Source organism: Hyla sarda, chromosome 9, assembly GCF_029499605.1.
Source record: "Hyla sarda isolate aHylSar1 chromosome 9, aHylSar1.hap1, whole genome shotgun sequence".
Classification (NCBI taxonomy): Eukaryota; Metazoa; Chordata; class Amphibia; order Anura; family Hylidae; genus Hyla; species Hyla sarda.
This window is the reverse complement of record NC_079197.1, coordinates 21,285,467-21,310,116: the sequence shown is the minus strand read 5'-3', so window position 1 is coordinate 21,310,116 and position 24,650 is coordinate 21,285,467. Positions and strand designations below refer to the sequence as shown.

At 45.0% G+C, this 24,650-nt stretch overlaps 1 protein-coding gene across 2 annotated transcripts in view; it reads left to right on the top strand.

The window, feature by feature from the left end:
• The window catches only part of HCFC1 (host cell factor C1), a 53,394-nt gene that overhangs the window by 6,779 nt on the left and 21,965 nt on the right, over positions 1-24,650 (top strand). For both annotated transcript variants that reach the window (XM_056538390.1, XM_056538389.1), the window contains exons 2-17: positions 8,181-8,329; positions 9,078-9,238; positions 9,326-9,534; positions 9,690-9,774; positions 12,276-12,382; positions 12,898-13,077; positions 13,528-13,881; positions 13,962-14,122; positions 14,264-14,455; positions 14,717-14,941; positions 15,049-15,153; positions 15,925-16,144; positions 16,868-17,010; positions 17,094-17,232; positions 18,366-18,583; positions 19,462-21,178. In XM_056538390.1, the coding sequence (XP_056394365.1) occupies positions 8,181-8,329; positions 9,078-9,238; positions 9,326-9,534; positions 9,690-9,774; positions 12,276-12,382; positions 12,898-13,077; positions 13,528-13,881; positions 13,962-14,122; positions 14,264-14,455; positions 14,717-14,941; positions 15,049-15,153; positions 15,925-16,144; positions 16,868-17,010; positions 17,094-17,232; positions 18,366-18,583; positions 19,462-21,178 (4,365 nt within the window). The remainder of the gene's footprint in view (positions 1-8,180; positions 8,330-9,077; positions 9,239-9,325; positions 9,535-9,689; positions 9,775-12,275; positions 12,383-12,897; positions 13,078-13,527; positions 13,882-13,961; positions 14,123-14,263; positions 14,456-14,716; positions 14,942-15,048; positions 15,154-15,924; positions 16,145-16,867; positions 17,011-17,093; positions 17,233-18,365; positions 18,584-19,461; positions 21,179-24,650) is intronic.

The following is a 24,650-nucleotide window of genomic DNA, read 5'->3' as shown; positions in this document are numbered from 1 at the left end:
CCCAACCAGTTACTTTCCTGCTGCTCTTACACTACAGTGCCCATCATGCTCTTACAGAGTGACACACATGTGTAATTATAAAAAGAAAGGGTTAAAAAGGTGCGGGGGACAGAGATCAGCGCCAAAATCCAGCTATCTACCAACTGATTTTGAGGGAGCGATGTCGGCCATGTTGGATTTCACTTGCCTGATCCTTATGTTTTTGGGTAGATCGGCCTCCATCAACGCTGTTTCTTAGCAGATTACCCAGCCTCTTCATTCTTAGCTAATGAATGCTCAGCCATGCCGAGCATTCATGTGTATGGAGGAATCGGGAGAGCTGTCAGCTGAAAGAACACTCGACCAATAGCTATCCTTTGTGTATGAGGATCTATAGGGCAGTGCTTCCTGGCAATGGTGCCTCCAGCTGTTGCAAAGCTACAACTGCCAGCATGCCTGGACAGGCGTAGTTTTGCAACAGCTGGAGGGACTTTTGTAGAGATGAGCGAATTTACAGTAAATTCGATTCGTCACGAACTTCTCGGCTCGGCAGTTGATGGCTTATCCTGCATAAATGAGCTCAGCTTTCAGGTGCCCCTGTGGGCTTGGAAAAGGTGGATACATTCCTAGGAGACTCTTTCCCAGGACTGTATCCACCTTTTCCAGCCCACCGGAGCACTGGAAAGCTGAACTAATTTATGCAGGATAAGTCATCAACTGCCGAGCCGAGAAGTTCGTGACGAATCGAATTTACTGTAAATTCGCTCATCTCTAGACTTTTGTTTGAAAACTGCTATAGCTAGGTTTAGGACCGATTTTGATTTACCTGCTTTCCTTTTTTTTTTTTTTTTTTTGTTCGTATCCACACGTATACCATTGCTGTACGTGGCTCAGACATGGCCTTTTTATTTTATTTATTTACGTAGCGCCTACAGATTCCGCAGCGCTCAGATAAGCCTTTGTGTGTTACTGTCTGTACATACATTGTAAATTATGCTGCAAAGTTTTGTTGTTTCCCAACCATGGTGTCTCCAGCTGTTTGGTAACTACTACTCCCAGCATGCCCGGACAGCCTGTGCTTCGTATAGATAGAGCACCTTCCCCTGTCAGTGTATAGTAGTCTGCTGCCTGGTCAGTACATAGTAATGAGAGGCGGACGCATTTGCAGCGAGCTTTCAGTTTCCGTGCTGCTGTCTCCACCCTGTTGCCTATAGCTCTGGCTGATGGATTCTTCATGCACATTCCCTTTATCAGCTGACACTCCTGCCGCCAATTTTAACTTTGAAAAAGCTGCCTGTGCAGTGTGTCCCCTCCCTCTATATAAATGTGCCGTATGTAGGTCCCCTCCCTCTATATAGATGTGCCGTATGTAGGTCCCCTCCCTCCTATAGATGTGCAGTATGTAGGTCCCCTCCCTGTATATAGATGTGCCGTATGTAGGTCCCCTCCCTCTATATAGATGTGCCGTATGTAGGTCCCCTCCCTCCTATAGATGTGCAGTATGTAGGTCCCCTCCCTGTATATAGATGTGCCGTATGTAGGTCCCCTCCCTCTATATAGATGTGCCGTATGTAGGTCCCCTCCCTCTATATAGATGTGCCGTATGTAGGTCCCCTCCCTCTATATAGATGTGCCGTATGTAGGTCCCCTCCCTCTATATAGATGTGCCGTATGTAGGTCCCCTCCCTCTATATAGATGTGCCGTATGTAGGTCCCCTCCCTCTATATAGATGTGCCGTATGTAGGTCCCCTCCCTCTATATAGATGTGCCGTATGTAGGTCCCCTCCCTCTATATAGATGTGCCGTATGTAGGTCCCCTCCCTCTATATAGATGTGCCGTCTGTAGGTCCCCTCCCTCTATATAGATGTGCCGTCTGTAGGTCCCCTCCCTCTATATAGATGTGCCGTCTGTAGGTCCCCTCCCTCTACATAGGTGTGCCGTCTGTAGGTCCCCTCCCTCTACATATTTGTGCCGTCTGTAGGTCCCCTCCCTCTACATATTTGTGCCGCCTGTAGGGCCCCTCCCTCTATGTAGATGTGACGCCTGTAGGGCCCCTTCCTTTATAATGCAATGTTTCTCAACCAGGGTGCCTCCAGCTGTTGCACAACTGCAACTCCCAGCATGCTTTGACAGCCTGTACAGATGTGCCGTCTGTAGGTCCCCTCCCTCTACATAGAGACCTATATCGCCCGTCATTACGCACAGAGCAAACTCGCTCTGCAGTAATGATAGCGCGGTGCCGCAGCGGCGATCCCCGGGGTCCCCGCCAATCTGACATCTTAGATGTCTAGGTGCGGAGTACCCCTTTAAGCTAACAATAGAGTTTACAAGTTTTTATAGCCTTAGCTGAATGGCAGCAGTTTTTCCAATGGTTTACAGCTTCAGTCTTGAACTATTGACCCTCCATTCCCTTCACTTATACAAGTGTCTCTAGTCCTGCAAAAAACATATTTCCTTAACCCCTTATCAGTGAGAGGCTTATCAGCAGAACACAACACTATGGAAAGTATAAGTATTGCCGCTCCTAATTGTGCGTTGCGTGCCATATAGTGAAGCACATGAAAAACGTGCTTCTTCACGGTCACTTAACGTGTTCGTTTTGCGGTTACGTGAGGCACTGCATGCGGCTATTTCAAACCCTCCCCCCCCCCCCCCCCCCCCATCGGGGCAGAAGCCGTTTTAGTACAATGATTTAAAGCGGGCCCTTTAAATCAATGAACTATAGCGGCTTTTGCGGTGCCAGAGACCGCCGCTGCCACCCGCTTCTCTCCCCTTGCCTGTCCTGAGTCTAACCACCACAGTTGCCCCATCGCCTCCCCCCCCCCCCCCCATCATCTGCCCACATACTGCCGCCGCTGCCCCATCACCTCCCCCTATCCCCGGTGTTATAATTACCGGTTCCTGGGGGTCCGCGATCCTGCTGGCTCCGTCGGCGTCCTGCGCTGTCACTATGCGTACTGACGGTGACATTGCGTTGGAGACGTCACTCATATTTACGCAGCGCACAGCAACAGCGCAGGAGCCAGAATGATCCCGGACCCCCAGGAACAGGTAATTATAACACCGGTGATGGGGGGGCAGCGGCGGTGATAGGTCGGTGGGGGCGGTCACAGTGCGGGGCATTATCGGCATATCTGCAAGGTAATTGCCAATACCGATAATGTCCAAAATCGCGATTATCGGCCAAACCGATAATCGGTCAATCCCTAGAACATACTCTTAAAGGGGTACTCCGCCCCTAGACATCTTATCCCCTATCCTAAGAATAGGGGCTAAGATGTCAGAGCGCTGGGGTCCCGCTGCTGGGGTCCCCTGGAATCTCGGCTGCAGCACCGCGCTATCATTACTGCACAGAGCAGGACTGGCTCTGTGCGTAATGTCTGGCGATACAGGGGCCGGAGCATCTTTATGTCACGGCTCCGCCCCCTCGTTACATAACAGCCCACCCCTCAATACAAGTATTTGGGAGTGGGCGTGGTGGCCAGCATGCCCCCTCCCATAGACTTGTATTGAGGGGGCGGGCCGTTATGTCATGAGGGGGCGGAGCCGTGACATAAAGATGCTCCGGCCCCTGTATCGCCGGTCATTACGCACAGAGCCAGTCTGCTCTGTGCAGTAATGATAGCGGGGTGCTGCAGCCGAGATTCCGGGGGTCCCCAGCAGCGGGACCCCAGCGATCTGACATCTTAGCCCCTATTCATAGGATAGGGGATAAGATGTCTAGGGGCGGAGTACCCCTTTTAAGTGTACAACAGTGTTTCCCAGCCAGAGTAACTCCAGCTGTTGCAAAACTACAACTCCCAGCATGCCCGGATAGCCAACGGCTGTGTGTGTGTCCTTATTCTATGGATATGCCATAATGGTGGGAATACCCCTTTAGGTCACTTATAGGTTAGATTTCCTTTTGGTGTTTACTGGGGGGGAGATTTAGGAAAAGTTGCCCCTAGCAACCAATCAGATTGCTTCTTTCATATTTAACAAGGCCTCTGCAAAATGAAAGAAGCCATCTGATTGGTTACTATGGGCAACTGGGCAGCATTTCCTTTGCACAGATTATGATAAAATTTCCTCTCCGGTGCCTCTAAGTCCTGAGATTTATATTCACATACAGATGGTGCCCCCTGCTCCTCACTTAGTAGTAACTTTCTAGTCGAAAATAACCTTGTAATTTAGCAATATGTCAATCACAGTACACTTACACATGGGGGGGGGGGGGAAATCAGGGGTGGTCTAGGTGAACCATTTTCTACACCTAAAACTTGTGCGATGGTAATATGTACCATCACCAAAATGACTACATCTGATTAAATATGGTGCTAGTTCACGCATATATATATAATTTTTTTTAAAATTACACTAAGTTCACCACTTAGGCCGGGTTCACACCACGTTTTTGCAATACAGTTCCCGTATACGTTTTCATTGTGAAAACCGTACGGAACTGTATTGAAAACCATATGCCAAAAGATGCATCAGTTTTCCATCCTGTAAGGTTTTGTCATTTCCCCCCCCCCCCCCGTACCCAAAACTCTAGCCTACCAGTTTTTGTTCTGTGTGTAAAACTGTATTAAACCGTATACATTAAATTTTTTTTTTGTTTTTTTTACCATGGGGGTCAAAGGGGTATGTGCGTACAGTTCCATCCAGTTTGCACTTTGCACAGTGTTTTTTTTATTTTTTTTATTTTTTTCTTGGAATTTCAATCAAAGTGAAACTTTATTCATAATGGAGTGAAAATGTAACAACGTAAGTTTTTTTTTTTTTTTTTTTTTTTTTTTTTTTTTTTTTTTTTTTTCTTCTTAAACAGATGCAACCGGACATTTTTTAAACGTATAAGGTTTTTAACTGTATACGGGTTAAAATTTGTCCACACATTTTGATACAGTTAAAGTCCGGTTTTGAGGAATCCGTTTTTCACCAAAAACCATGATACGGGAACTGTATTGCAAAAACGTGGTGTGAATGCAGCCTTAGTATGGATTATTCTTTGCACAGCTGAGCGAGTGCGAGGCCTTGTTTTTTAGAATCAAACATTTACAGCTTTTTGCTAAGTGTCACTTTTTATTTGTAGAAAAGGCTCCCTGCTTTATGCGGTCTTGGGGCACTAGGGCCACTGCTGATCCTGTGCTGTGACTTCAGTCTTTGTCTGCACAGCGGTGCCCAGCAGGACGGCTTCATGCAAGTGTATGGGGCCGGCTGCAGCGCCCTGCACAATAGGGAGGACAGGTTGCTGCTGTGCAGAGAAACATTGATGGGAATGCAATAAGATGGCAATGCTCTTTTGTAGAGAACCTGTCATGTCCCTGGTTTCCCAGGACCTGGTGGTGAGGAATAGTGTTCTAACCCTGTTCTATGCTAAAAAAAATAACTTGTATACTGCGTGCGCCTTTCAGTGCCACAGGGGTGGTCACAGCAGACTCAACCTGGTCAGGCTTCACTTGCAGCCTAAGTGCAGGGAGAAGACCCTTCCTGTATAGCAGTGGTCTCAAACTGTGGCCCTCCAGGTGTTGCAAATCTCTCCCAGCATGCCCGGACAGCCGTTGGCTGTCCGGGCATGCTGGGAGTTGAAGGTTTTACAACCTCTGGAGGGCCGCAGTTTGAGACCACTGCTGTATAAGCTTGTCTCCTGTGGGAATGGAGGATGTGGCATCTGACATACCTGATCCTTCATTCTTACAACATCAGCTGACCCTGCTAAAATTGACTTGGCCTACATTATTTTATTTATGTATGTGCCTTAAAAGTTAGGGTGCGTTCGCACGGTTGTCTGTTCCCGTTTTATTTTATTTTTTTAATCCCCGTTTTGTTTGCTTTTTTGCAGGCTGTAAACAGATTCAAAATGGTTTTTAAAAAAATCCCATTCATGTCATTGGGATTTTTTTATTTTTTTTATTTTTTAAATCCTTTTGCACTCGTCTGCACAAATTTCCGTTTTTTTTATTTTTTTTGACGGGAGAAAACGGCACATGCAGTATTTTTCTTCCGTCCAAAAAACTGAAGAAAAAACGGATACAGTAAATTTAACATTTAGCCTTTAATGTCATCCGTTTGCATTCATGTTTTTTGATCAGTTTTTATTTTTGAGCATGCTCAGAACAAAATAATTTTTTTGGTTTATTAACTGAACAAAAACGTATCCAAATGGATAACATCCATTATTGTGTTTTTAATTTTTTTTTGTCTGTTTTAAATTTTGACGGGAGAAGAACGGAATGGGTCTAGACGGCCGTGTGAACGCAGCCTTATCCAGGATTAGAAATACATGGGTACTTCAATAAAAAAACAGTGCCGCACCTTGCCTCAGGTTGCATGTGGTATTGCAGATCAGTTCCAATGGAGGTGTTGGTTATTGCAATTTGGCTCTATTCACTTAGAGGGAGCTGATCTACAATACTGACAATCTTGAGGAAAAAAAAGCACCAGGCACTACAATAACCACAATGCCTAATAGCAAGGCGATGGGGGGCCAGCTGAGCCGTGACTTTTAGATAGAGGATGACACGTGGCAGTGCCAACTAACAATAGGTCATAAACGTGTAACACCAATGGATTCAAAGAAAGCAAGAAGTTGCACTCCCCACGGATGTTGTCAAGTTCAGTCCAAGTGTATTTATTTTCACCAACAAGTGAACATACAGAGTAAAAAGTCACGGACGCAGGGAGCGAGAGCAGCCGTTCTAGGACGTGGGGTACACCATTCGTGATCTACAATACCACATACACCTCCAATGGAACGGAGCTGCAATACCACAAAACGTGGCAAAAGTGGCACTGTTCTTCTAATCCTGGGTGATAAACTTTCAAGGGGTTATGCCAAGATAATGTTATATTTATCCATGGAATATTTGGGATCAGATGTGGGTATCCTTTTATTAATTTAAAGGAGATATGTGGTGAAAATCTTTTCACTCATCCTGTGTCCGGGCTGCAAACTTAAAAAAATTAAATAACTAACTCATTTTCCTACGTTCCTCTGTTGCGGAGATATTGGCATCCCGTTCCTCCGCTGCTGCTGGGCTCTGTGCTTCTTGGGCTCGAAACATCGGCGCTGTCAGCGTATCGGCGGCCGAAGCAATTTCCCGCCTCGGCCGGTGATGGGCTGAGCGCACTGTCATGTAAGCAGCTCTGGCCGGCTCCTTACATAACGGTGCGCTCAGCCTATCACCAGCCGAGGCGGGACATAGCTGCGGCCACCGATACGCTGACAGCGCCGATGTTTCGAGCCCAAGAAGCACAGAGCCCAGCAGCAGCGGAGGAACGGGATGCCAATATCTCCGCAATGGGGGAATGTAGGAAAATGAGGAGTTATATTTTTTTATAAATGTTTTTTTTAGCTTATTTATATATTTTTATGGTTTGATGCATCCCGGGCTCAGGATGAATGAAGAGATTTTTGCCTCATATCTCCTGAAGCAATTTTTATGTGGCAAATTCTTTCCCACTTGGTCTCTTTCTGCAGATGCCTCATGATCAGCGGTTCGGGATTCCATATGAAGCTCTAACATGCTTTCTTATACCTGGCGGGATAATTTTAATAGCGAAGAATTAGGAGATTAATGATAGTATCTCACTTTACAGGCGTCGTGTAGCTTGCACATGATATGTTAGTCATCCATAGTTCCAGTTTGCATTGGCTGTGAATAAGAACAAAGCCTGAAGTATTCTGGTTGGTTTACAAGACCTTTTTGTGCACCAGTGTTTTGCCTGTAAGTGGTGGGCAGGTTATGTATGGAATTGTATCATCTCTTCAGTGTATACTAGAGATGAGCGAACTTACAGTAAATTTGATTCGTCACAAACTTCTCGACTCGGCAGTTGATGACTTTTCCTGCATAAATTAGTTCAGCTTTCAGGTGCTCCGGTGGGCTGGAAAAGGTGGATACAGTCCTAGGAGACTCTTTCCTAGGACTGTATCCACCTTTTCCAGCCCACCGGAGCACCTGAAGGCTGAACTAATTTACGCAGGATAATTCATCAACTGCCGAGCCGAGAAGTTCGTGACAAATCGAATTTACTGTAAGTTCGCTCATCTCTATTCTTAATCAGTCAGGCTTTCCATCCTGTGGCCTTTATTATGATTGCCAATAATCGCCCCCTGTAATGTGTCAATACATCTTATGTAAAGAGGCTCAAATGGACACTATTCAGGCTTAATGTAAGTGGTCATATATATATTTGATTTCTCTCTTCCTATTCTAGCGACCAACCAGTGGTTCATTCCGGCTGTCAGAGGAGATATTCCTCCAGGTTGTGCTGCCTATGGATTTGTCTGCGATGGCACCCGTCTACTTGTCTTTGGAGGAATGGTGGAATATGGAAAATACAGCAATGACTTGTATGAGCTTCAGGTAATCATATTTTTGGAGAATGTGTGTGTTTCAATCTAGGTAACTTTTCAGTACTACTTATTGACTTAGAATTTTAACGTAGAGCACTACAGCCCCTTTTAATCTTGGAGTTACTGGTGGTACAACCAACTGGACCCCAACCAATCCGAAAGTTATAGCAGATCCTAGTAATTAGTGCTGGGCGGTATACCGTTTCATACCGAAATTTATTTTTCCCATACCGCAATACCAGTTGGGCCCCCCCACGAATGAATGATCAGCGCTGCGCTGTCCCCATATCGATGTACTAATAAGTCGCCCGCAAGCGCTGCGTCTCTCCCCACCCCACAAATAATTATTAGCCGCTGTACTGTGCTATCCTGTGCCTGGGCTGCAAAAATAAACTTTAACTCACCTTCCGACGTTTCCAGTTACCGGCCTCACAATCCCTCCGCTGAGGTCCTGGGGATGGGAACGTCACAGAGCCATCAGCCTATCCGCCGGCTGCAGCGATTTCCTGCCTCGGCCGGTGATAGGCTGAGCCCATTGTCATGTAAGGAGCCGGCTGGCTTCTTACATGACTGTGCTCAGCCTAATCACCGGCCGAGGCGGGACATCGCTGCGGCCAGTGATAAGCTGACGGCTCTGTGACGCTCCCATCCCCAGGACCTCAGCGGAGGGATTGTGAGGCCGGTAACTGGGAACGTCGGAAGGTGGGTTAAAGCTTATTTTGTTTATTTTTTTTTTCCTGTTATTTACACCTGTACAGGCAAGCAGATGGGAATGGAAGAGATTGAAAGCCAAAGCACCAAAAAATGGCCCTCCTCCATGTCCTCGACTTGGTCATAGCTTTTCATTGGTGGGAAGTAAATGTTACCTGTTTGGTGGATTGGCGAATGATAGTGAGGATCCAAAGAACAACATTCCCAGGTATCTAAATCTGTGTTCTGGATTGGTGCATGTACTTATGTGAGTATTGTGCTTTTATGAAGCTTCTATACATTTATTATTTTTAAGGTACCTGAATGATCTCTATATTTTGGAGCTTCGTCCTGGCTCTGGGGTTGTAGCTTGGGACATCCCCATTACATACGGCATACTCCCACCTCCTCGTGAATCGCATACTGCAGTTGTATATACTGAAAAAGACAGCAAAAAATCCCGCTTGGTTATATATGGTGGTATGAGTGGATGTCGGCTTGGTGATCTCTGGATATTGGATATAGGTTTGTTTTATATATTTACTTCATGTTATGGACTTTGCTGTGGCTTCAGTTTATTGCATTTGTTTGCGTATTTTTAGAGAAAAAAAAACAAAAAACTTTCATAACCTTTAGTGTATTGTAACAAAAAAAAAACACATTTTTTTTTTGTTCTTTAGACACCCTGACCTGGAATAAACCTAATCTAAATGGTGTTGCTCCTCTTCCTCGAAGTCTTCATTCTGCCACAACAATAAGTAACAAGTAAGCTTAACCCCTTGGGGACTCGGGGTTTATCCGTTTTCACTTTCACCGTTTTTTCCTCCTCACCTCTTAAAAATCTTAACCCTTTCAATTTTGCACATACAGACCCATATGTAAGTGTACACCCTAGTCTCGCTCCCGTTGAATGAAGCATGCTTAGGAGCTAAGTGAGCTTCATATCTAGTGGATCCTGGTTGCGATCTGCAGCTGGGACCCAGCCTAATGGCCGACATTGCCAATCAGACCGATGTCCAGCATTAACCCTTTAGATGCTGCAGTCAGGATTGTGGCGTCTAAAACAGAAAAATAACTTTACAACTAGCTCAAGGAAGGGGTAGGGAGCACTGCGACAAAATCATGGGGACCCGACTGGCTAAGAGGACAGGCGAAGGGTCCCTACCATGTCCAGCTCATCTAATCAGTGCTCCAATAGTACAGACACCCTCAGCAGCCTGTACTAACGGGCCACTGATAACACTGATCAATGCTTTCCTATGGGACAGCAATATTCAGTTTATGCAATCGTAAGATTGGATGTAATAGTCCCCAGTGGGGACTTAAAAAAAAAAAAAAAAAATAGGGAATTGTTATAAAAAATAAATAAAAATAAAAAAGTTCAGGCTAATGTTTGTACAAAAAGTTGTAATTTTTTAAAAAAAGTAGTAAAATAAAACACAACCTATATAAATTGGGTATTGCCTTAATTGTACAGAATAAAGAATTTGTAATTTTCACAGAAAAGGGCACTGTGTAGGAACAGATGTCTGCAAAAGTTGCAAAATTGGGGAAGGAAAAAATTTGCCAAATGTTTACTAAAGATTGTGTTTAAAATTAGTGATGTCTTTGCAAATTGTATAGTATAATTGGTAAAGCAGAAAACAAGTCCTCATGGTTCTATAGGTGAAAAACTAAAAACCATATAGCTTTTAGAAGGTGAAGCGTAAAAAAACAACTAAATTGCAAAGAAAAAAACCCTGTCTTTTAGGGTGTATAGCCCTCAATTATCTCATCCAGTGACTGAAGTGGAACACGTATGTGACCCCATTCAGATAGGCTTTGGACCGCAGTCCTTGAGATTCCTGGGGAGCCCAGCCGTCACTTCAACAATGATATACTTATTCCCAACCTGTGAGGATAAGTTGTGTTGAAATGGAAAAACCCTTTTTAAAGTGATGCATACAGTGATCCCTCAACTTACAATGGCCTCAACATACAATATTTTCAACATACAATGGTCTTTTCTGGACCATTGTAACTTGAAACCAGACTCAACATACAATGCTATGGAATCTGCGAAACGTGTCAATGGCTGAAGAACCGACCAATCAGAATGGACATTCACTGATAAAACCCCTGTAGTCCTAAAGTGCATGTATTGACTGGCTGTCTGGTAGCGCCCCCTACAGTAAAAGGAGGTATTACATGTTCTGTACTACTCTCTACATATGCCACGATTAGCTGCTCCTTTTGGGCACCAAGTAAGGGCGGCTCCATTTTACTTTTTTGTGACATTGCGTGTACTGTACAGGACCCTGAAGAAGCTCTTGTCCTCTACATAGACCAGTGTTTCCCAACGAGGGTGCCTCCAGCGGTTGCAAAACTACAACTTCCAGCATGCCCGGACAGCCAAAGGCTGTCCGGGCATGCTGGGAGTTGTAGTTTTGCAACAGCTGGAGCCACCCTGGTTGGGAAACACTGACAGACAGTGATTTACAGCTCCCAGCAGATCTTTATTACTTTTTATATAAAAGGATTTGCTTTATCTATATTAGTTATCTACTTATTTTTGTTTAATCCTCACTTTTTCCTATTTTTGGATGACATTTTGGTGGCTTCAGAACCAATTACCAGGTTTCCATAGAGTTATGGTCTCAACATAAAATGGTTTCAACATACAATGGTCGCCCTGGAACCAATTAATATTGTAACTTGAGGGACTACTGTATTTGTAGGGTATGTGTTCAATTTACAGTCTCAATGACCCCCCGCTGATCTCAAGTACTGTCCCTTTCTTTGGTTTTACCTTCTGACTGTGCAGGGACACCTTACTGCTCCTTGTACAGGCGACTACCATAGACTGCTACATAGTGCTGTGCCATTCTGTTTTACCCTTCATATCCATGTTTGGGGTCCCAGAGGTCAGACACTTACTGATCATAGTGTTGCCTTATAATAAGGGCTCCATTACATGGGGTGATTAGCCAAACCGGCTATCGTCCAGTGATCTGCTGTTAAATGAGCAGAGACAGTGATCACTCATTGGCTGCACGTCTCTGCGTGTTATAGGTGATGTGTAGCTGAACAGTAATGGCAGCACGTAAATATATAGCAGCTGTTCACGTGGCCCTCAGTGCATGTAGCTTGAGCCTTGTAGGTTGTCCTTGTTTAGTTAGCATCAGACAGTCTAGTAAGGCCCTAACCCTTTAATGGCAAATTGCACTAAATGTAACTTATGTTTGTTTTTTGTTTTTTTTTAAGATACGTTTGTTTTCCTATTTCAGGATGTATGTTTTCGGAGGTTGGGTGCCTTTAGTAATGGATGATGTAAAAGTAGCCACTCATGAGAAGGAATGGAAATGTACAAACACCCTTGCCTGTCTCAACCTTGGTATGTTGTGTAAATATGGTGGTGATGGTTCTTGTTTGTTTTTTTGCTTTTCTTAAAGGACAAGTCTCATGATGAAAAACGTATCCCTTATCTGGAGGACGGGATAAGTTTTAGATCGCTGGGGGTCCGAGCGCTGGGGCCCCACACTATCTCCCTTTTGGAGCCCTGGTGCGATAGCACAGGAGCTCGTCACGACTCCGGCCCGAAGTGGAGACTGTCACGCCCCCTCCATATATCTCTATGGGAGAGCCTAAGAGTGTTGAACGGCTCTCCCATAGAACTATATGGAGGGGGGTGTGGCTGCCTCTGTTTTGGCAGGGGTCGTGATGCGCTCCTGTGCTAGCGCATCGGGGCTCCAAGCAGGAGATTGCAAGGGCCCCAGCGCCCGGACCCCCAGCGATCTAAAACTTATCCCCTATCCTTTGGATAGGGGATACGTTTTTGGTCATGAGACTTGTCCTTTTTAAAGGCATGACTTGTGTATGGTTTTAATATTTTATTTTTTTATTTTGTAGACTCCATGATATGGGAACACATTGTCATGGATACATTGGAGGATAACATTCCCCGGGCCCGTGCTGGCCATTGTGCTGTAGCAATTAATACACGTTTGTATATATGGAGCGGGCGTGATGGCTACCGCAAGGCTTGGAATAACCAAGTGTGTTGTAAAGACCTTTGGTATCTTGAAACAGGTAAAAGATTATATGTATGTAGAAGTTCTACTTTACAGGCTGTTCTATTTTTAAATTACCATTTAAATAAGAAAGCAAGTGTTCTCCTGAAGTAGTATAAGTGTGGAATTTATGAAATCACTTTAAGCTTTGTCCTCCAGTTTTTACCTTTAAATAAGTTTACTTCTCAGTTTATGATCCCTGGTTTACATGCAGTAGTTGAGGTGGGGGCATGTTGAACTAAACATAACTAGCACTGCTGATTGTCACAGGTCCAGCTTCTTAAGATCTGTTGTTGTTGAAGGTTGTGGCTTGTGCTACAATATTAGGTGCTACTGTAGAGCTTTCCATAGAAACTTCTAGAGTCCCTTTCTAGAAATATCTCTAGAGACGGCAGCTGCATTATTGTAGGTTAATGTACATTCTGTTGTTTGAGCTAAAAAAAAGTCACTACATTTGTCTCTCTCACAGAAAAACCCCCAGCGCCTGCTCGTGTACAGTTAGTTAGAGCAAATACTAACTCTCTGGAGGTAAGCTGGGGTGCTGTATCCACGGCGGATAGCTATTTGTTACAACTTCAGAAGTATGACATACCAGCTGCTGCTGCTGCGATGTCTCCAACCAATCCAGTTCCGTCTGTGCCAGTGAATCCGCCCAAGAGTCCAGCTCCAGCTGCTGCTGCTCCAACGGTGCAACCTGTAGCTCACACTGGCATTACCCTGGTACCTCAGCCTGCCTCCGTGCCTCCTACCACAGCCACTATACAGGTCTTGCCTACGATTCCTGGGAGCCCAATTGCAGTTTCTGCTGCTCCACGTCCTCAAGGTAAATTCTAAAGAACATTGGATTTATTTAGAGTTTAGCACTGTAACCATGAACAGGGTTTTAATTGTAACCTCTTGTAGCTGTCCCAGCTGTTCTGAAGGTTGGCGCCCCCCAGTCTACAGTCAGTACGCCGCTGGTTACTGTTCGGCCTGCTACTCAAATTGGAAAAGCGCCAGTTACCGTCACTTCTCTTCCTCCTGGTGTGAGAATGGTGGTCCCTGCTCAAAGTGCACAAGGGGCTGTAAGTATTTTAAACTTCTATTTGGATTGGAAAATTACGGTGTTGAGCGATCTCTTTATTTTAGCTATTTTGTATGATTGCCTTAATCTGAGTGTTTGTTTTGGCTTTTTTTTCTTTTTTTTTTTTTTTCTCCTACCTCAGACGATTGGTGGCAGCCAACCCATGAGTGGCATGGCAGCTCTTGCTGCTGCAGCTGCTGCTACACAGAAGATCCCTCCTTCCTCTGCACCAACAATGTTGACTATGCCTGCTGGAACCGCCATGGTAAAATCTGTTATGTCATCTGCCAACACACTACCGACAACTGTGAAAATGGCATCTTCTCCAATTATGGTAAAAAATTGTTATGAAAGTAAATTTGCCTCTTACAACTTAGAAATTGTAATCTGCATGAAACTCTAGATATCGTTTTATTTTCTTTCTAATAATTTCTTAGTTAAAACGTTAGCATGGACAGTGGCTTCAAGGTTACCAGCCACAAACCTGCTATGTGACAATGTTGCTTTAACATCTTAGCAGCATCCTATTACTTATTTTACTTCACATATTGTCTGTTACTATTTAAAATGAAGACTGCTTCAATTTTCCCCACAGGTCAGTAATCCAGCCACACGCATGTTGAAAACTGCAGCAGCTCAAGTAGGCACTTCAGTTTCCTCTGCAGCCAATACCCAGAATCGTCCAATCATTACGGTGCATAAGTCGGGGACAGTCACAGTAGCACAACAAGCCCAAGTTGTAACCACAGTGGTCGGAGGTGTCACAAAGACTATCACTCTTGTTAAAAGTCCAATTTCTGTGCCTGGTGGAAGCACCTTGGTAAGATAATTGTTTTTTTTGCTTTTACCTAAGATGAGGAACGATGAATTAAAAATGTAGTGATATCGATTTGTCAGTGTTCAAGTACTTCATTTCTTCTTTTTTAGATTTCAAATCTTGGTAAAATGATGTCTGTAGTGCAAACCAAACCAGTCCAAACATCTGCTATAACAGGACAGGCCTCTTCTGGGCCCTTAACCCAGATTATTCAGGTAAAAAAAAAAAATTTTTTTATGAAGTGTTGTTGAAGGGGGTTGTCAGATTTATGTTAAAAAGGACTAATTCCTCTCTTCCTGGCCCTGCAATTGCACTCCATTTTACTTACCTCAATAATGGGCTTTCCTGCATCTCCCAAACAATTAAACCCTGCGGTGGAATGGAGAGCCAACACTGGACTGGGAGAGGAAAGTATGGCATAGTTGTTTTAAACTAGCCACCTGCCACACACTTAAAGGGGTACTCTGGCGCTTAGACATCTTATCCCCCTATACAAAGGATATGGGATAAGATGCCTGATTGCGGGGGTCCTGCCGCTGGGGACCCCCGTGATCTTGCATGCCGCACCCAGTTAAAATCAGTCCCCAGAGCGTGTTCGCTCCGGGTCTGATTACTGTTGATCACGGGGTTGGAGCATTGTGAAGTCATGGCCCCGCCCCTGTGTGATGTCATGCTCCGTCCCCTCAATTAAAGCCTATGGGAGGGGGCATGACTAACATGCTTCGGGGACTGAGTTTAACGGGGTGCGACGTGAAAGATCACGGGGGTCCCCAGCGGCGGGACCCCCGCAATCAGGCTTCTTATCCCCTAAGATGTCTAAGAGCCGGAGTACCCCTTTAACATGAATTGTTCAATCCCTTTTATACAGAAAGATCACATGATCAACGTAGTCTTCTACTTCATTCATTATTCTGGTACCAGTAATTTTCCTTTAAATTTTTTTTGCTTATTTTATTTATTTTTTTGCTTTTCTCTTCCCCCTCTAGACAAAGGGTCCTCTCCCTGCAGGAACAATTTTGAAGTTGGTGACGTCGGCAGATGGCAAACCCACAACAATTATCACAACCACACAGGCCGGAGGAACAGGTACCAAGCCCACCATCCTGGGCATCAGCAGCGTCTCGCCCAACACAACAAAGCCTGGAACCACAACCATTATTAAAACGATTCCTATGTCTGCTATTATCACACAAGCAGGAGCCACAGGTGTGTAAGATCCACCATTTATTTTTATTTTTTTGTCCCTTACACCCTGCTCCAATTGTTGAGCAAATCGTAATAATTTACACATGAATAAACCCAAGAGCTTTTGCTGTAATATTGGTAACCGTGCCAAAAAACTTGCTGATCACGGGGTCTGGCCACTGGGAAAGCTCGTTATCTTGAGAACAGCTACCGCAGTATCCCAATAATGAGCAGTGGATCGTGCATGCAGCTTGCTGCTCAATCTATTTCAGTGGTCTCCAACCTGCCGACCTCCAGATGTTGCAAAACTACCAACTCCTAGCATGCCCGGACAGCCAACGGCTGTCCGGGCATGCTGGGAGTTGTAGTTTTGCAACATCTGGAGGTCTGCAGGTTGGAGACCACTGAGATTCAATTCTTTATGTAGGCTGCTAGAACAGCCTAACTCTGTATTCTGCTGTTTCCACGGCTCACATACAGAATTAATCCATGACCGCCGCTCTAGTCTAATGGGAGACTTGGGTCCCCCCATTCTTGAGATTGCTGGCATGCCCTGTGGTCAGACCCACTGCAAATAGCTATTTATCACCTATCCTGTGCAAAGGGGATAACTTTTGTTATATGGGTGCAAATATTGTGAGGGTTCTAAAAATAATTTTATTGAAACTTGGCCCTATTTTAGGATGGACACCACTGCAGTATAATGTACACCACTACCTCATTACCATATACTTTCGTTAACAGGTGTTACCAACACTGCTGGAATGAAGTCACCAATTACCATCCTCACAACTAAAATGGTAACATCGGGCACTGGAACTCCAGCTAAAATAATAACCGCAGTTCCCAAGCTGACAACAAGTCATGGACAACAGGGATTAACACAGGTTTGTATGCAAAAATATAAGCATGTCAAATGGATTTCATACATCATATGACATTCTACATCGTTTTTCACTTATACTGACAGGTGGTTTTGAAGGGGGCACCTGGCCAGCCTGGCACTATTCTCCGGACAGTCCCTATGGGTGGCGTCAGACTTGTCACCCCTGTGACCGTATCGTCTGTTAAACCTACTGTAACAACGCTAGTTGTTAAGGGCACCACAGGTAATACTACAGGGGTTGCATATTAAGTTATTTTTGTAAACAAACACAACTGGCGACATTAGTAGAAGCTGCAGAAATGCACTGTTAGTCCCTATTCACACTTTAATTATGGCTTCGGTTTAAATAGAAATCCAGAACTGTGCCGTGCCAACAGTGCCCGGTCCCACTGCGCAGAATTTACTGCTGTGTCCATACAAGGACATGCCTGTTCAACCAAGTGACCGACATATGGCACTGCTGGATAACGGACTGGGCACTGTTGGCTTGCTGGGGAATTAGGACAAATGAGTTCACATTTGTAGCCCAGAGTATTAAGGAAAGCCATAGGTTTTAAACTGTGCCTAGTTCAACCATATACAGTGGTCCCTCAACATACGATGGTAATCCGTTCCAAACGGACCATCGTTTGTTGAAACCATTGCATGTTGAGGGATCCGTGCAAAGTAAAGTATAGGACAGTGGTCTACAACCTGCGGACATCCAGATGTTGCGAAACTACAACACCCAGCATGCCCCATGCTGGGAGTTGTAGTTTTGCAACATCTGGAGGTCCGCAGGTTGAAGACCACTGTTAGAGGAAGTTGTACTCACCTGTCCCCGCCGCTCCGGACCGTCACCGCTGCCCGGGATGTCGCTGTCCATCGCTGACGCCACTTCCCCGAGGTGTCCCCCGGCGCTCCGGCAAGGCCTCTGCTTCCCCGGCATCCGCGCTCTCCGTCACCGCCATCACGTCGTTACGCACGCCGCTCCTATTGGATGACGGGACGGCGTGCACAGCGACGTGATGACGTCAATGGAGAGCGCCGACGATGCAGGGGATCCTGAAGAGGACGTGCCGGAGCCCCGAGGACAGGTAAGTGATCGTCAGCGGAGCACACGGGGCACCGTAAACGGCTATCCGGTGGCAGCTGAAGCAGTCTGCGCTGCCGGATAGCCGTTTATGCGATGGCCCCGACATACAAAAGCATCGTATGTTGCTGCTACCTTCAACATGCGATGGCCTCCGAGAGACCATCATATGTTGAAATGATCATATGTCGGGGCCATTGTAGGTCGAGGGGTCACTGTACAGTATTATAATAGTGTTTATAAACTTTCTTGTTGATGCTTTGTCTGTAACCTTATTTCTTTAGGGATGACCACACTGGGCACAGTCACGGGAACAGTTTCAACAAGTCTGGCAGGAGGTGGTGTGCACAACACTGCTTCCCTTGCAACGCCAATTAATACTTTAGGAACCATTGCAACTCTTTCTAGTCAAGTGATCAATCCTGGAGCCATTACAATGTCTTCAGCACAAACCTCTCTTACTGCAGCCTCTGGTCTGAGCACACCAACCATCACTATGCAGGTATGTAGCATTTGATTTATTGGTTTTTAATTCGATTTACTGCTTAAATGTAAAAGTTCAGTGCAAAGTGTAACACGTTAGGACATTGACAGTGTAGGTGATGTTTGTTTTGTGGGAATCTACTAAAACCCCCACTAATCACTTGGAATGGGGTCCGCAGCCACCTAGTGTGGGGTGCAGGAGCTTGAATGGAGTGGTTCATATGTCTGTCTGTAATTTGTAACATAGAAAGCTATAATACCGTATTCTCAGGTGCCAAATGACAAAGCGTTTCCAAGCCCCTGAATTAAGTGGAACACCTCCTTTCTCTCCATCCCATCTCTATCTCTGCATAGTTAAGTCAGCTGGAAGTCTCTGTTTCCAAATCTCACATACAGTTTGTAACACTGTGCAGGAATGAGATTTGGGAACAAGGCTCCGCTTCTAGATGGCGGGGAGGGAGGAGGCATTCCTTTCCTAGGCACTTCAGGGCCTTGAAATCGGCTCTATAAACATTGAATGAAGGGTCAGGGTGCTGTTTTACCTTCACCACCTTAACTTAAACTTCTAGAGGTCTTGGGGCTTGAACCCTCATTATATTGATCTGTGGACATCCCAATGATGGAACCCCCAATGGGCAGACATCATCAATCCTTTGGATAAATGCCCTTCATCTCACATTCTCAAGTGCTCACATTGTGTAATTTGCTTTGTTACATTTCTTCCCCAAGAAAAGCTACAGAATATAGTGGCTTGAAAGGGACACTAATATGGCAAGAACAAGGTCACAGCCAGTTCTCACTCCTACCACCCATCTATTACTGACTTGACAATCTTGTGTCTGTAAACTACTATTTGGCTTTTTGTGTAACATGATTTTTTCTTTTTTTCTTTACCAGCCAATCTCTCAGCCAACCCAAGTAACTTTAATCACGACTCCTAGTGGTGTTGAAGCACAACCTGTGCATGACCTTCCGGTCTCTATTTTGGCTTCACCGACCACTGATCAGCCTACAGCAACTGTAACTATAGCTGATTCAGGCCAAGGAGAGCAGTCACCAGGCACAGTTACACTTGTATGTTCCAATCCGCCCTGTGAGACCCATGAAACAGGAACTACAAATACTTCAACCACCACCCTTGTCAACCTAAGTAGCATTGTACAGCAACCTGGTGGCACCTTGCAATTTGTCTGTGAGGGTCAGGAGCCAGGAACATTTGTAGCTACAGCACTGGGTCAGGCAAACGGGAGTGTTGTCAGGGTCTGTTCCAACCCTCCCTGTGAAACCCATGAAACTGGAACTACACAAACGTCAACCACAGCAATGTCAAATATCAACAGTGGACAACCAGGATCTGTTGTAAGAATATGTTCAAATCCACCGTGTGAGACTCATGAAACTGGAACTACCCAGACATCCACTACAGCGATGGCAAACATGGGCAGTGGGCAGACAGAAGCTGTGCGTAATGTGTGTTCGAATCCACCGTGTGAAACCCATGATACTGGTACAACGCCAACTCCCACAACAGCAAGGTCAAATATTGGCACCGAGCAGAATGAGCACTTGCAGAGACCACCTAATAATCAACCTTGTGAGACTGTACAGACCGTATCCACCCGTACAGTCATGACTGTGCCTGTTAATATCACCAGCGGTCAATCTGAAAAGGTACTAAAAGTTTGTTCCAACCCACCATGTGAAACCCACGAGACAAATACAACCAACACATCCACTACTGCTACGTCTAATTTGTCAGCAGGGCAGCCAGGTGAAACTCATGAAACTGGCACCACACACACCCCAACCACAGCAAGGTCAAATATAGGAACAGGACTTTCAGAGAACCTCAACAGAACGGCGAACAATCCACCATGTGAGACTCATCAAACCATTTCTACTAAAACTACAATGTCTGTGCATTCGGAGTTTGGTTCTGGAACATCTAGCCTTCTTGAGGTTGAGAACAGCAGTGCGTCATCTAGCACGGAAAGTAAGAAGTCAAGTGCTGTGCCGCCCCAGTTGGGCTCTTCCAGTCTTCCATGCGAGACCTTGGTAACTGGCACTACACAAACTGCAACCACAGCCAAATCCAATATAAACTCTGGAACATCTGAAAATAACCAACGTTCTGAAGGGGAGTCTTGTGAGACCCACCAAGCAAGTTCCACAAGTACAAAGATGAGTTTATCTGCAGATGCACCAACAGATGTTAATCCGACTGTAAAACCAGTGTGTTCTAACCCTCCATGTGAGACCCATGAAACTGGTACTACAAACACCCCAACCACGGCAAGGTCCGGCAGTGGCACAGAACAAACTTCTGGTGATGGAACATGTGAAACGCATCAGACAACTTCTACAGGAACAGTCATGATGGCGTCAGAATCGCAGGCCGGCACTTTAGAACAACGGGTATGCTCTAACCCACCATGTGAGACTCACGAAACGAACACCACCAACACTGCAACCACATCTACTCACAACATGGGAAGCAATCCACCTCCGGCAGCTCCTACACAACAGGTCTGCTCAAACCCTCCTTGTGAAACCCATGAGACAGGAACCACTCATACCGCCACAACAGTCACCTCCAACATGGCAGCGAATCAAGGTAAATTCTACGAACAATATTTTACTTAAAAGGGGTACTCTTTAATTAATTTATTTATTTTTTTAAATCAACTGTGGCTGAAAGATAAAGATTTGTAAATTCTATTAAAAATCTTAATCCTTCCAGTGCTTATAAGCTGCTGTATTCTCCACTGGAAGTTCTTTTATTTTTAGAATGTCTTTTGTCGGACCACATTGCTCTCTGCTGACACCTCTGTCCATGTCAGGAACTGTCCAGAGCAGGAACAATTCTCCATAGCAAACCTCTTTTGCTCTGGACAGTTCCTGACATGGACAGAGGCGTCAGCAGAGAGCACTGTGGTCAGACAGAAAGTAAATTCAAAATGAAAAGAACTTCCTGTGGAGCATTTAGCAGCTAAGTACTGGAATGATGATTTTTTTAAATAAGTCATTTACAAATCTATTTAACTTTCTGCCACCAGTTGATGATAAAAAAAAAAAAAAAAGTACTCCGGTGGAAAATAAATATATAAATATATACATATACATTTGATTTCCATTGATCATTTTCATGTGATTTTGTTGTCCACACATTCAGCTATGTAAAGACGAAAGTATTTCATACGATTAGTTCATCTGGGATGTTATCTTAATGTTGCCTTTATTTTTTTGAGCAGTGTATGTATTTCCTACTACAGAGAACTCAGCAGTTTGACACACAGTTGTGAAAGCAGACTTTGCCAATGTAGGGCAGTGTTTCACAACCAAGGTGCCTCTGGCTGTGGCAAAACTACAACTCCCAGCATGCCCGACAGCCAACGTTTGTCTGGGCATGCTGGGAGTTGTAGTTTTGCAACAGCCGGAGGCACCCTGGTGTGTAAACACTAGTGTAGGGTTTGGATTGGACATCATGTAGTTTGTCAATTTCTCCCCACGCTTACATGGATTTCCTCCCACTGTGGTATATGGGGTGCTGTGTGGTAGGGCTGGGCGGTATGACCAAATGTGTGTATCACGGTATTTTTGTAACTTATGGCGGTTCCATGGTATAGAACGGTATTTCCTGAGTTTGTTTTCCACTGGAGTACCCCTTTAAAAAGACAATCTATTAAAATCAACTGGTGCCAGAAAGTTACAGATTTGTAAATCACTTCTATTAAAAAATAATATTAATCCTTCCAGTACTTTTCCAATGCTATATGCTACAGAGGAAGTTATTTTCTTTTGAATTTCCTTTGGCTGACCACAGTGCTCTCTGCTGCCACCTCTGTCCATTTTAGGAACTGTCCGGAGTAGGAGCAAATCCCTAGAGCAAAACTATCCTGCTCTTTACAGTTCCTGACAGACAGAGAGGGGTCAGTAGAGAGCACTGTGGTCAGACAGAAATAACTTCCTCTGTAGTATACAGCAGTATACTGTACTGGAAGGATTAAGATTTTTTAATAGAAGTAATTTACAAATCTGTTTACCTTTCTGGCACCAGTTGTCCGGGCATGCTGGGAGTCTGGTAGTTCTGAAACAGCTGGAGGCACCCTGGTTGGGAAACACTGCTGTAATCTTTGCAGGTGCATTCTCTGCTAAACTGCTGGTTGATGTCACTACATTAGTATCCTCTTCCCATTTTCTGCCACCCTCTTCCCTCCATTAGGACTCTCCCTCCTTGTTTTCATGCACAAGAGGCTTTTTTGGTCAGAGTACAGCTTCACAGAATCAGTCTTTTCTATGCTGTAAAAAGATAGCATCTGTTTAAAAATGTTAGGTAATCTGTTTAACTTTATTTAGCATGTTGTAAATTTTATTTAGCATGTTGTAATGATAGGTCAGTAGAATGGGATAAAAAATAAACCCTGAACTGCTGCTTGAAAGGGATTATCCAGTATTTACAAAAAATGTGTTTTCCTCTATAAACAGTGGGTCACCCCTGACACTGTAGTCTTAAATCCTGTCTTCATTCACTTCAGTAGAATTGAGCTGCAGGATGACCACCCTAGATGAGGACCAGTGACACGTAGTGCTGGGCGGTATACCGGTATGAACCGGATACAGTTTTTTTTTTTTTTTTTTTTTTTTTTTTTTTTTTTTTTTTTCCTCCCACGCTATGGATTTTTGCCCATACAGCTATACCGGTCGGGCCCCTCCCCCACCCTCCAAATCAATAAAAAAAAAAAATTAAACTTACCCGTAATGGCGGTGGTCCGGGCCATCCATCCTTCCTGTAGTGTCCGGCGGCATTCCGGGTGGAGGGTGAACCGGACCGGGCTGGCCTTCTTCTCCCGGGGTCCTCTTCTCCACTCCGGGCAGGCTCCGGCCTAGTACGCTGCATAGATGCCACTACGCCGTGACGTCAGGTGCGTCGCTGCGCACGGGCGTCACTGCGAAGCGGCGTCTATGCAGTGTTACTAGGCCGGAGCCTGCCCGGAGTGAAGATGATGACCGCCGGAGAAGGACAGCCCGGACCGGTTCACCCTCCACCCGGAATGCCGCCGGACACTACAGGAAGGATGGATGGCCCGGACCACACTCCCCGGACGGTCCCTGCAGCAACTGGGAAGGTGAGTCAGGGTTCTGGGATGGACAGGGGTATGTATAATATACTCTACCTACAGTAGGCCCTCCAGCTGTTGCAAAACCACAACTCCCAGCATGCCCGGACAGCCAACGGCTGTCCGGGCATGCTGGGAGTAGTAGTTTTGCAACAGCTGGAGGCACCCCTAGTTGGGAAACACTGACCTATACTATACACTACTATATAGTCCAACATGCTGGGAGTTGTAGTTTTGCAACAGCTGGAGGCTGTAGGGTTGTTTGTTACATCTATTTAAAAGGGTACTCTGCTGCCCCAGTGTTCAGATCATTTAGTTCCAAAAGCCCATTTAGTTCCGCTACGCCACATCAATGCAAGTCTCTATGGTAAAAAATAAATAAAATACCGTGATACTTTAGAAAAATACCGTGATACTCATTTTTGGTCATATCGCCCAGCACTAGTGACACGGTCACTGGGAGAAAGCAATGTTTTTATCTAACCAAACATGACCCCTTTTTCAAGTATGTTTTGTTAGGCTGCTTATGTTAGTTTTCGAAATCTTCTTGGAAGGTTTTCTGCCATAAATAGCAAGTTCACTTGTTTGTGAGGCTGAGTTTACAATGCATTAGGCAGTGATACAGCAGGCTCCATGTTTACAAAAAGAAAAAGGCCCCAAACAACTTAAAACAAACAAACACACACCCAAATACATCTCTGATCCCGTGCTTTGATCCAGTCTTACTTAAATAGCAGGTGTCCTACTTCTATCACTGAGCAGGGATGCCAAAAGTGTCATGGCTGCTGATTGGCTGCGGCAGTCACATGACGTCCACCCCTATAGTAAGGCTACAGGGTTAGAGACGTATCCGTTTATTTTCAGGCATTTTGAGACTTTTTTTTTTTTTTTTAATCAGATTTGTGACATATGTATGACTGATACCACTGGCATCTGTAGGAGCTGTCTGGGTGTGCTGGGAGATGTTGT